Source organism: Phyllostomus hastatus, unplaced genomic scaffold (assembly GCF_019186645.2).
Source record: "Phyllostomus hastatus isolate PE091 unplaced genomic scaffold, TTU_PhHast_1.1 phas_scaffold_46, whole genome shotgun sequence".
Lineage (NCBI taxonomy): Eukaryota > Metazoa > Chordata > Mammalia > Chiroptera > Phyllostomidae > Phyllostomus > Phyllostomus hastatus.
Genome location: NW_025334032.1, coordinates 18,292,832 through 18,306,148, shown reverse-complemented (window position 1 = coordinate 18,306,148; position 13,317 = coordinate 18,292,832). Strand labels below are relative to the sequence as shown.

Below are 13,317 nucleotides of genomic sequence, written 5' to 3'. Positions count from 1 at the left end.
GCTTGGTACAATGAGTTGCCACGCCTCCAAGACAGTGCACAGCCAGCCTCCTCACCAGGCCCCGCCGCATGGTGCTCCAAGGCCCCAGCCGGCCTCCTCAGCTCTGCCCCGGCTCTGAGTGGCCCGTCCTCTGAATGCCACCCGGTCTGGTGCTCTGTTATGCTTTCGGGCATTGTTTGAGCCTTCGGCTGTCCCCTCCCAGTCACGGCAGTGATCAATGCTTCGGGGTTTCCTAGAGCAGGATGGAAGCGGACTACGGGGCCTGTTCCACTTACATTTCTGTCCTGTTTGGTCCTTGCTTTTATCTTTGCGGTGTTTTACACTGCATATGATGAGCGTGCTGGAGGTGCCAGCGCGGGTGCACGCTGACGTCGGCCTTGGCGGGTACAGGGACATGAGGACAAACAGACGGCCGGAGTGCCTGGGTAAGAATACCTGACGACTTGGACAGAACTGTCCCCGAGCAGAAGCATCGCCCGCAGGGGCTGTGAGCAGGGCCTGGACAGCACCCCTGCCTGGTCTCCGTGAGCCGAACAGGAAGACTCTCTTTGACTGACTGGAAAAACTGACACAGGGGCTCCAGAGACCAGCTCTCAACAGTGAGCTTCTCCCTTCTCCCAGGCGGGGCCTGGCCCGAATTGTTTATCAGAGCCAGCCCATCAATCCCCACCTCTCCGGGAGCGGTAACAACTGCTCTATGTTTTTCCACACAAGCTGTGACCTGGATGGAAACGACCTGGGCAGGGAGCAGCCTTCTCCTCCTCCTAGATCAACAACTCCATGTCACAAACCCAACAGATCTAGGTAGGTGCTGTGGGGTGGATACACACTGCAGAGAGCAAACACAGCTGGAGCCTTAGGCTAAATAAAATGCCACCATAGCCGGGTTTAGGAGGGTGTAGAGACATGACACGTGCTTTTCTGAGTTGAACCATCGTGACGCCGGTCTCAGGACCCTCCAAGGCTCTAGATGGGAATTCTGGATTCTAAATCCAACCACCGAGCTGGACCTCAGTTTCCTCCGTGGAGAGCAGCAGGACAAGGAGACTTCACGTTTCAGGGCTCACGATGACCGCTCCCTCCACAGAACAGCAGTACCCTGGCCACAGGGCACAGAGGAAGGCGGCCCCAGGGACAGACCCCTGCGGGGGCCCCGGCCCACACCTGGGATGTGGAGGTGGGGACCAGCTGGAGCTAGGGTGCCAGGTGTGCCTGAAGGTCTGAGCTGGAGTTTCGTGGGGGTGGTGGGAGAGGGAGGAGCAGCTCGGATTCCAGGAAGGAGGCTCGCCCATACGAGCCAGGCTGTGGAAACACAAACAGCCCTGTGCTTGCAGCTGGGTGGGTGCTGCCAGGTGTCAGCACTCAGGAGAGTGAAGGAGGCGGGCGCCAGCTCTAAGGACTGGGCTCCCCAAGGAGCCTGCACCCAAAGACCCATCGGATCCATATCTGAGGAAGGTGGTCCTGGGACACCAGGGCAACAGATGGAGGGGACACATGTGGCAACAGGAAAACCCCTCAGGAGGGATGTTGTGCACTTGTTTAAAGCCATTATCCAAAATATGTTTTGCATCGTGGGAACATGGGGAAATTGTGGTACAAACGGTGACTGGTGTGCTCACGGTGCCGCTGCCACACACACACAGCTGGGCGGGAAGGGGCTTGGGTTGGCGGGAAGGATCCAGGGCCGGTTGCACTGCAGATACTGTAGAACACTTTGTGTCTTTATTTTTAAAGCTCTCTGAAGTAGATGTGCTTTATTTTTAAATTCAACCTTTGCATTATAGAATATGTTGGGTTGGCCAAAAAGTTCATTTGGTGTTTTCCATAAGATGGCTCTAGTAGCACTTAGTTATCTTTAACTTCATTTGAAACAATTTTGTTAGATTATATTGTGACAGCTGTCATATCAGTGTGCATTAAAAAAAGTTATTCAAAATGGGTGAATTTTTGTGCAGACCTTTTAAAACTGAAGGTGAAAGAGATATACAACTTTTTTGGCATATTATGTTTTATTATTTCAAGAAAGGTAAAAACGCAAGTGAAATGCAAAAAGAAAAGACCTGTGCAGTATATGGAGAAGGTGCTGTGACTGATCAAATGTGTCAAAACTGGTTTGTGAAGTTTTGTGCTGGAGATGTCTTACTGGACGATGCTCCAGTCAAGTAGACCACTTGAAGTTGATAGCGATCAAATTGAGACATTAAGTGAGAACAATCAACGTTATACCACGTGATAGTGGTATCACCAATATAGTTATTGGTGAAAATGAACATTGTGCTTTTTATTTTACAGAAAAAACCATATGGACTTTTGGTCAACCTGATAATGACAATGTGTGAGAGTCTCAGGCCAAACCTAGGGGTCTAGAAGAGACTCTGATCACGCTGGGAAAGGAGGAGGGAGGCACAACCCTGGGAGGGGAATGGGGGATTTTGTGGGAAGAGGACGGAGCTTGTTAAGTTCATGTCAGAGTCCTGCTGGGACAGGATGGAAGCCTGTGCCATGTGGCCAGGTGTGGGGACAGCTGGGAGGCACTCAAGGGAATGTCCTGGTATTGCCTTGTTTATGTGGGGTGTGCCCAGGATTGAAGGGGCTGTGTGTGGGCCAGGACCACCTGCTGCCTCGGAATTCACCAGCCCAGAAAACACTAGCGCATGGAGGATTCTCTGCTGCTCCCTATCCATCTCAGGTGACACAGAGAGGATGTTCTCACCCTCTCTGGGACCCCCACCTTCTATCCCTGAGACGCTTGCAGGTAGTGAATGGGAGCTCCCTTCTGCAGGCGAACAGGGCTAGGAGCCAGGCTGAGGTGCCCTCTCTAGCCAGCTGCAGGGTCAGAACCTGCTTCCCCCTCTCGCAACTGCCTCCTGCTCTCCCTTCTAAGGTCACCAGGCAGAGGGACAGCTGCAACGACTGAGAGGGGACAAAATGAAAAGACCCAGAGGACAGAACCTTATACCAAACAGGTGACGGGCTCGGAAACACGACAGGAACGACTGAAATGCTAGCAGTTCCTGAGCCCTGGCTAAGAAGTGACTCTCTTTCCAGGACTGAGGGGATTTTAAGAAACTAGAACATCTAGATAATAATGAAGATAATAAACATCTAGAACATCCGGGAAAGATTTCTTCAAGTTGGTTAATCATCTAGAAAAGGTCTTCTTTTATTGCAGAAATTTTCTAAAGGCTCAACTTTCACTGTCAGATAACTCTGAGACCCAACCCAGCCGGAAGTGCAGACGGAGAGGCAGCTCCAGGCAGGGCTGGTCCTCGCCTCCAGGAAGTGAAAGGTTCCCGCAGTTTCCGGTCACCTGACTGGAAACAGGTGACAGGACAGTAGCTTTGGGACCATTGGTCTGTTGTCTCTTTCAAAATGAAGCTTTCTCTTAGAGGTAACTGTGGACTCACATGTGATTGTGGAAAGCGATGCAGAGGAACCCCGTGGACCTCGTTTCCCCAAGGGTGACGTCTTACGAAATCACAGAGAAATCACAGCATGGAACCAAGACACAAACAGGCCTTTCATGGCCACGCCCTTGTCTTTCCAAACCCCACCACACCCTTTTCTTTAAGTGAAACGGTGTTTATTTTGTTGTTGTATTTTATGCGTGTTTTTGTGTCAAAGGGAGAAGGACTAGTCGAGTGGGCTGTTGATCTTTCCAGCGTTCTCCACTGTCCCTATTCACCGTCAGTTCCACGTAAGAGAAATTCCGTATTCGACCGAGCACACCCATCTTTTGAGTTGAAGCCATTTCCCATGTATTTGCAACGTCATCCTGAGGCTGATTTTTACGCCTTCAGACCTACATCCCAGCTGTCACGGACATTGCTAGCTGTGAAATGGGCTCCATTGCCTAATCTCCCCTCTGACACCTGTCTCCATCAAAGGCACCGTCGCCCACCCCCCAAATCCCAAGCCAGACATTTTAGAAGTGCTTCATGGCTTCCCCTCCCTCTCTCTATAAAATATCACCCGTTCTGCCTGTTCTTCCCCCAAGTCTCTCCAGTCGCTCCACCTCCCAGCCCTTCCCCTGCTACCACTGTAGTTCAGAACCTCATTATCTGTGAGCTGGACTGTTTCAGAAGGTTCTAAGTAACTGCTTCCCCATCTCTAGTCTCTCCCCACCTCCACACCATTTCCACATTTCCTTATTGAAAGAGAAGCATAAAGCCCTCGAGTCTCTGGTTAAAAGTCAAGTTCCCAGACCAAAATCCCCAACTGCCTATCTGGCTACTGCCCCTGCCATTCGGAACCGCCCCCGTGTTCATGTCAACACATATGCTCCTTAACCTGGGGTGTCCCATCCCACTGTCTCCCGCCGCCTTTCCCAGGGTGCACTGTAACCACCACGGACGACAAGCCCCTCCAGGAGCAGGGGCCACCCTGACCCCTCACCTTTGCAGCACCCAGCCTGAGCAGGATGCTCGGCACACGTGGGTGAGGACGGCGCCAAGGCTGCCATGTGAGCATTTTTATTTTCATTTTTTGGATTTGCCCGGGGCCTGAGCCCTATGCAGACAACGTGAGATAAACACCAGTTGCTGACAAAGAGCATTTTCTTTCCTCTTGTTCAGAGCTCAAACCTAATTTAAAAGTCAGAGTTTTTACAATCAGAATGTAAGTGAACTTTTTGGCGTTTTAGATGTTATGCTGATTTACAATGAATATAGAAGTCCTAAAGCAATTTAAACATAATTGATGAGTGCAGTGGCTGTGAAATGTTAAGAAGAGGGGTAAATTATGTAAGTGCCATGTGCCCCGCCCCCCCCCCCCCCCGCAAACCCAATCCAGAACATTCTGTATCCTTTTCATAAAGAAGGAGATCGGGTGAGAAATCATCTTCCAATTCAGCTGGCTCAGCTAACTGGTTCAACACTTGCCTTCTTAGGAGTTGTGCTTATTTCCAAAATCTACCCTCAAGGGACAGAGACTCCACCACTGACAGAGGCCAAGAAAGAGCCGCTGGAGTGTGTCCCAAACCCTTGGCGGCTCCATCAGACAGGAACGCGACCGCCTGTGTGTCTGCCGTCCTCGGGACAGACAGCTCCGGGTGCGCTCACACTTGGCCGGTAGCACACGCAACGACTCAGGTCAGGCGTAGTCCTGATTACACACTGGTTTCTATTAATAAAAAGGTAATACTTTCCTTATTTATGGAATCATTTTAAATACAATGAGCAGATCACTAAGGAGGATACCAAAAAAGGAACTTTTAACAAGAAATGGCACTCATGGCCTGAAATCCCACACGCAGGCTGAGCACTATTGAGTGGGCATGTGGTCGAGACCAGACAATCCAAATCCTGACTTACAATAAGTTATTTCTGGCAACTCTAGGCATGAGGAGGTCTCCTGACTTTGGAATCCACAGCATCCTTTCCCGGCCACAGAGGGCGGCCCGCTGCACCTCCAGGTCTGACCCAGCTGAAAGGCGGGGCGAGAAAAGCAGACGTCTAATGAATGGGGTTTCCCCCCCTATTTTGTTCATTAGTTTATTTGGGTCATTAGATTCTACATATTAGTGAGATCATATGGTATTTGTCTTTCTCTGGCTTATTTTGCTTAGCATAACATTCTCCAGGTCCATCTGTGCTGTTGTAAAGGGCAAGAGTTCCTACTTCCTCACAGCTGCCCCTAACCCTAACCTTAATCCTATGCACATTTCAGTTCGGACATGTAGCCAAATTGGTTGAAGTATTGTCCCATACACCAAAAGGCTGCGGGTTTGATTCCCAGTCAGGGCACATACCTAGGTTGCAGGTTCAATACTGATGTTTCTCTTTCACATCAATGTTTCTCCCTCTCTCCCTTATTCTGTCTCTAAAGTCAATTTAAAAAACACATACCCTTGGGTGAGGATTTTTTAAAAAATCCAAATTTCAATTGTATTCTAAGATGTCATCTTTAGGATGACTTTTCTACCTAATCCATTTACAAAATCTGATAGATTTTTGGAATGCTTCTGATAAATTTTCCAATATTCCAATGAAATCATGCTTTAAAAATATCAGCTGTGCTCCACAGAGTGAGTCACGCAACTGGACACGTGTCTGAAAGGTGCTGGTGTCATTCAGGAAAGCACCCACCATAAAGGGGGAATTAGATTACACGTCATTCGGGACGAGACCAGCCAAAGAGGAAGGTGGGCTGGCCGGCTTTCTTAGAGACGGTGAGGAAGTTCCAGGCAAACTCCTGGGCTCACTTCTAGGGTTACTTTGGACCGTGCTTTTTTCAACTCAGGTTCCTGTGCACAAGCAGCGGTCCCCTCCCTGCGGCCAGCCACCAGGTGAAGCGGACCCAGGGGCCAGACTTTGTCTTCTGCCGGATGGCCGCCAGGGCCAGCTTCTCAGAGCAGGAAGAAGCAGGTGTCGAGAGCCCCACTCCAGGTCAGGCAGCTCATCCCATCAGTCTCTCCCCTGAAGCTGACTGCTGTCCCAGGCAGGTTCTCCTAGCCCAGCTGTTTTCTGTCCCAGTTGTTCACAAGAACATGGGTTGATCATTGCGGCTTTCTCTCCAGCAATGAGCGTGGGCTTGGCCTACAGTAGATGCTCAGTCCCCGCTTCTCAATGAATGAATGAAGAAAAATACTTCTTGGGTCCTTGAAATATTTTGTCAATTCATTTGTTCTTAGCTTAATACAGGAAAGTTGATTTTTCTGAATATTTGTTCCTGGAGTACTCCTGGAGAGTGCTCTGATCACCTCATTCCAGCAGTCTTGGGAAGTAAAAGTTTACTTGTAAGAGTAGATGTATTTCACACATATTTTGAATACAAACGTCATTGACAATGCGCATTGTCAACCCATTGCCTCCTGCCTTGTCTAGTCTGACGGTGTATTCTTTCCTATTTCTCAAGGCTCCATATGCATGATGTACATTTCTGTTTATTTTATTTAACATACTTTTTACTTTCTGTTCTTGAAAAACTATTCTTTAGAGACGTAGAGAAAGTGGTCTTGCTGACCCCAACATTTCTGATGTCATAGGGTTTAGAATAAAAATTCCACCACAGGTTTTTACACTAGTGTGGCCCATGCATTTTATAATCCTAGTGATCTTTCAACATAAAGGAGTGACAAAGGAGGGTCCTGTGGTTCATGCTGCTTTCAGGGTAGCTAAGCTTTCCTACAAATCTGAGCTGTGGTAAGACTGATGAATCAAAAGAAAATCGTTAGTGAGTTATGACCCCCTTTGCATCTCACGCAGCGCCTACGAGTTAAGAGAGGGCTCCAGACGTGGTGCTTCACCTGCTTCTCAGCACAGAATGCTCTTCACAGGTCTCCGCGGGGCCGGCTGCCCGCAGAGTGCGCAGTGCACCCCACGCAAAGCCCCCACTCAGGAAGGGCTTCCACACACCCGTCAGGGGCTCTGAGGAAAAGGTCCCTGCTCCTGCTCCCAGACACCAGGTGTGAACCTGCAGCCTTCACCGCTGCTTTCCTTCCCTGTTCTTTCGTATGTTTTAGGTGCACATTTTTATAATGGTACAACTGCACCCCAGAGGCACTAAACAACCTTTCTTTCCTGCCATATAACATGAGGGGAGAAAGTAGTAGATAAAGAATATAAAAAGTATCACGAGCCCTGGTCTGAAGCAGCCACACCCACATAGCAAACAGCATGTGCTGTCGGATGGCACTCATGTTTTCTGTGAATCGTAACACACCAGGCAGCACTGACACCAGTCGTGGAGCAGCCATTTGACCTGCTGGTGCACTGTGCACACCTCCCTGAAGAGAAGCTTCCCACCCTCCACTCATTCCCTTGAAGTTTCCTTCCAGACATGAACTCTTAGCTCAGAGCAGCCTGCCCGGGCCCAGGCCTGCTTCCCTAAGGAGCACAGACAGGCTGCCAGCAGCCAGACCTCCACAGCTCTAGCCAGGACTCACCTCTGGGCCTGTCCCCTCCCCGTGGCATCTCTCAGAGACCAGCCGTTAGGGTGGCGGCGACAACGCAGCACTCCTGGTTGCGATCCGGTCTGTGCTCGCTCCTCACCCCGTGTCGGTGTCGGACGTCCCACTTTCCCAGCGCACTCGCCTGGGTCTGTATTCTCAACGTGACTTCCACCGCGCACACTGAACATCCAGTTCCAACAAGCACTTCTGCGTGAGCAGCACTCTGAGCTCAGGCTCTGAGGCTCCCTCCTACCAGCTGCCCGCAGAGGACGCCCCCCGGGCCGCTGCTCCCCCGGGCTCGGCAGCCAGTCTTTCTGAGATTCAGGCCTCGATCTGATGGGTCCAGAAGGACAAATTTCACTTCCCCTGTTTTGCCACTCTGACTCAATTTTAATTTACCAAATGAGTATTTTTAACCGAATGGGGGGAAAGGGGGCACCCAGCTTGTGCTTCCCAGTCTTGCGGCAGCCATTCTGTGTTGGATAATCACTATCACGTGAACAGCAGCTCGGGGGAAACCAGGAGGGGAATTTGGATATTAAGAGAAAAACAAAAGAGGAAAAAGACTGAGAATCAAAACAGAAACCCTATTGCCCGTTAGTGACTTTGCCCTGGGTGGTTTGGGAGGACCCTGGGCTGTGTGTCCTGCACAGCCCCCACCCCACCCTGGGGCGCTGCGGCTTCTGCCTGCCAGTGTAGCAGAGACCACGTTCAGTTTACATAAAAGCATTTCTGAAAAGTGTAGGGAAGGGACTGGCGGGAGCCTGGGTCAGGCACAGAGGAGACCCTGGGGCCCCCAGACTGCATGGCTGCTCCAGCGGGCGGCTCCACGCCGCCCCACTGTCCTCTGGGGAGAGCCGGGGCTGCGTCCCAGAGTTGGGCCGGCAAGACTGACTCTGCTGCAGTGAGCTCATCTGACGTCCAAGTTGCACCTGAGTGTCTGTGCACCAAAGCCAGTGGCAAGGCCATTGAGGGGCTGTTCCGGACTCTGACCTCAAGTGTCTAGGGGGCCTGTGGCCATGGGTCTCAGTCACCTAGACGTGCCCTTCTTGGTTCTCAGACATGAGGACAGACGAGCAAGAGAAGGAAGAACCTTGGAGAAGGCCTCTTCTAGAGGCCCCCAGGGCAGCCCTGAGGCTCATGTCCTTGGTCAAACCCAAACTGGGCATTGGCCAGAAGTGCTTCCCAGCATTCCTGGAGGCCCCAGTGTTCCAGTGAGGACCCAAGAGGGCACATGTGAGATGTGCAGGGCCGAGGCTGGGGGGCGGGTGCCTGCTTGGGCTCTCCTCTCTGGGTTGTGGGGCGGTTTCTCTGGGACCAGTGTGGAAGCAAGGGGCTCAGCGGGCCGGGCTGCGATGACCGATGACCGAGAACGGAGGTGGGCACTGGTGGGCGGCCGGCGCGCAGACCACGCAGCGCCTCCCCTTTGACAGCCCTGCTGTGGGGCCGGAGGGGCGGGCATCTCGGCTCCCCCATTCACGTGGTTCCCTGCAAACATGCTTTAGTGCCAATGGAGTGTCCTGGAGATCACGAAAATGGTAGGCTTTCTCAGCCCCCAGAAGACCTGTCCATCTGCTCTTGTGTTTTAAATGCGGCTTTCAAATTCTGAGCCTCTTCCTCTGGGAGGTGCGCTCAGCACAAAGTGCTCACTGTGCAGAGACCAGGGGAGGGAGTGGAGAGGCCAGTTCGGCTCCAGGACAGAAGGGGGCGCAGCGGTCCCCTCCACAGGGTTACTGCCAGGCAGTGCCGGACGGCGGCAGGAGCAACGGGTGGGAGCAACTAACACGACTTGCTCCTTCGGGGTGGCTCTGGCCAGTGTTCAGGGCTGTTTTGTCCAACTGTGGATTTGGCCCAATCACTGACTTCAGAACTTAACCTCCACAGAAGTTTCAATTTCCCTGAACGGAAAAGCACATTACTGTTCCACGAACAGATAAACTGAGGCAGCCACCAATTTCCTGGGCAGAGCCCAGGTTTTTGCCCCAGCAGCACGCCATGAGGCCAAAGTCAATCCTGCCTTCAAGGTTCGTCCCCCAGGCTGCAGGACGGCAGATTCTGAGAATTCCCACCTGCAAGCCTTCCTCTCTGCTCCAGCCCAGCCATCCTGACCCTCCCTTTAAGCTGGCCTGTGGGGGTTTTAGGGTGGATTCCATGGCCCGGACCACCACATTTCCTGCATTCTCCCCAACCACTCGCTGACCCAGCTCCTGTCCTTGGCATCCTGTGGCTACTGTGACAGTAATGGGAACAACTGGGAAGCCTGGCCAGCCCTTGGGCCATGCAGCAAGTCCAAGCTGCACTCTCAAGCCGCCTGTCAGCACCTACACCGGCGTCCCCATTGCTGCAGCTCTCTCCTGACATCCCTCCAGGACAAGCCGAGTTAATTCTGACAGCTACCGCCTGGCCCTCCCGTCTGTAGAATGGGTGACATTGAGATCAGACAGTGAGGCCAAGCTCTCTAAATAACAAAGCTCTAAATCTGATGGTGAGAACTCAGAACCAGGGCCAAATAAAATGCTGCGGAAACAGCTGGGGGCTTCTGTCTTCACTGTGGCTGTGTCCTCCCCAGCAGGACCAGACTCAGGCCCCAGGGACGCCAAAGTTCTCACCACGGAGATGGCGGGGATTCAGCCAATTAAGGAGCAATGTGCACCACCACATTCCAGGAGATTTTCTGATTTTCAAGGTTGGATGAAGGCAGCCCTTCCCAGACAGGGGACTTGCTCCACCTGCCATGGCCCTGGGGCTCTGCCAGCCCTGTGCCAGGAAGATCCGCTGGGATCCGCAGCTTCCTGAAAAGCTGACAACGGACACAGCTTTGTGTCATCAGACTGTACTTAGAGTACAAGTAAGTTGCCAGGCTTGCATCACTCTGTCAAGGAGCTAATCAATACCCTATAGCTGACGGCTTTGGTTTTGTTTTGCATTTCCCACGTGCACCGCCACGTACCAGGCGCCGGTAGAGTGAGCTCTGCTGCCGCGCTGACGGGCTGCTGCTGGCTGAGCTCCCTCCTCTCAGGTCCAGACCAGAGCTCTGGAGCTCACACTCGCTAACCAGAGGGAAATCGTTAGCTTTTGGTTGCTGATGCCCTGACTTAAGAGTTATCTATTGATAACTTCGGGTGAAAGGCTCATTTACTCATAATCCCCGTTCCCTGAGCTACTCCAGATTCCACAGGGACACAGACTGCACGTCATTCACGAAGATATCCTCCGTCACCCACACAAGGAATCCACAAAAACCATCTCCGCGCTGCACAACCCAGGCACTGCTGCCGTGAAGCCAGGGCCGCCACAGCCAGCAGCTCGAACCGTTGCCGGTCCTCCTCCTGTGGGTGACTCCGGAGGGACGGTGGGTCACGGGACCCAAGGACTCACCCTCGGCAACAGTGAGCAGCCAGGAGCACCACTCCGAATAAAGGTAGTAGCTTTTCATTTCAGACACGGAGATTCGGGTAGCCTTTCTGTCTCCCATGGCTGACAGGCACCCAGGGAGGCGAATCCCCTGCGGTCAATCCTGCAGCCCTCCCGTGGTTACCCATTAGCCCTCTTCCACTGAACTTTGCTCCCTAAAATGTGCACAAGGGACCAGCTGACTTTTTACTTTCATTTTCACTGAGGCAAAGCACTGAAAGGTGATTACTCTCGGGCAGGCTGACATCTGCCGCTCCACCCTGCACATTTACACACGACTGCAGGCCAGCTGGCCAAGCGCAGGGTGACAAAGACAAAGGAATGTCCAGGTCCGCCTTGGCCTCAGTTCAAGGCACAAGGGACATCTCTGCTGGCACGACTTCCCTGTGCTTTTAAGGGAGCTCAAACACAGCTAGGTTCCAGACCACTCGGGGAGAGAAGCATATTTGCTGGAAACTTGAAATCAGACAATACTGTCCAGAATGTCTCCGCGTCACTACCTTCCTCCATCTGATAAAACCCAATTCTCTGGATACTAGTGACATTTGCTGGAACAAACAGAGGTGGAGCCTGTCTTTGTTTAAAGGAAGGTGAGTGAAGCAGATACACAGGCACCACATTCCCACGTTTCCCTGTTCCCCTCTCAGCTTTTCATTCGAGGTCTGTGTGTCTCTAACAGTTTGGGGTGTAAAGCATGCACCCCCACCTGGACACCCTCTTTTAGAGCCCAGAGAAAGCTTAGCTTCCTCAAACCCTGTCACAGCTGGCCCTCCCCTGACCATCACAGGGTCTGGGCTCCATGGGGACAGTGGGGAAGGTCTGCCCTCACTCCATGCTCAGAGATCAAGGCAGTGAACATGGTCTGAAGACCCCAGCCAGCAGGCGCCCAGCAGCGTGCTTGTCACATGCTGAAGTCCAGCTGCCTGGACAATGGGCCTGGGGGTGGGGGAGTCCTGGGGTTCGGGCCTGCAGTGCCAGGGCTCCCCCCACAGGGCAGAGGTCTCTGTGCTCCCCTTGGCCTGGCAGGTTGGGGTGGTAAGCCAGAAGCAGTGACTTTCACCAAGTTGCCCGATATTTTTTTTAATTCAATAATAACCAGATTTCCTCAAACCATGAAACATCGTATAAACAAGTTGACTAGATCCCCTAAGGAAATATCTCAATGCAAGTATTTCTCTTCTGAATAAGCACACTTTGAACAAAACAGCATACTTTGAACAAAACAGCACACTCTCTTCTTGTCCTTTCAGGTCTCACTGGCTCACCTGGGAGTTCCAAACAAGCCAAAGAGAATAAAACAGTGCGGATAAGCACTTCCCCTCTGCTTTCCACATCTCCTCACAAGATAAAAAACCGGTTTGCAGACATCAAGGCTGTTACTGGCGAGGCCGTCAGCACTGTATTTCCCCAGAGGCCTATATTCACTTAAAGCTGCTTTAAATGAAGCCTGCGGCTCCTCCTCAGGCACCCTCGCCTCTCAATTCTGGCCTCAGCACAGACTGGGCCTCTGCCTCCCGAGGTCAAAGGGAACGTCAGCCCCACATCTGGCAGCCAAATGCCGTAAGGTCCGACTCAGCACAGATGGCGCTTGTCCTGCGGACAGAGACTGTGTAAGTTCCCGGTCAGATTCAGGCTGCTGCCCTGGAGCAGGCAGAGGGACCCGGCAGATGCTAGCACCACACTGCTGTCTCGGCTCCCTTTGGGAAAGGCCTCACTGAAATTCAGTGTTACGTTTCCAACACGTTCGCGTGCACTGATTTTTCCGAGAGAAAGGAAACATTCCGAAGGTGCCACCCATCGAGTGACCCAGTGTCCCCAGGGAACACGGCCGAGCTACTGGTTTCCTCTAGAATTCCTTCCGGAGGAACTTTTTTTTTGCACGTGATATCCAAACCTTTTCCCTTTTTGTATTAGCTACCAGGAGGCTCAAATTTGTGATCACTTGCAACAAACAACTCACCAGTTGTCTGAAATACATTTATTTGCTTCTTTTAATTAATTCTGATTCTGTT

At 52.0% G+C, this 13,317-nt stretch overlaps 1 protein-coding gene across 14 annotated transcripts in view; it reads right to left on the bottom strand.

Moving 5' to 3' along the window:
* The window catches only part of MCF2L (MCF.2 cell line derived transforming sequence like), a 169,144-nt gene that overhangs the window by 81,307 nt on the left and 74,520 nt on the right, over positions 1-13,317 (bottom strand). The window contains exon 1 of one of the 14 annotated variants that reach the window (XM_045821655.1): positions 11,270-11,441. The exons of 12 other annotated variants lie outside the window; for them this stretch is intronic. In XM_045821655.1, coding sequence (XP_045677611.1) covers positions 11,270-11,366 — 97 coding nt within the window. In that variant the 5' untranslated portion in view covers positions 11,367-11,441. Of the gene's footprint in view, positions 1-7,885; positions 8,210-11,269; positions 11,442-13,317 lie in introns of those variants that run through there. One more of the 14 variants, XM_045821659.1, reaches the window with a different exon arrangement.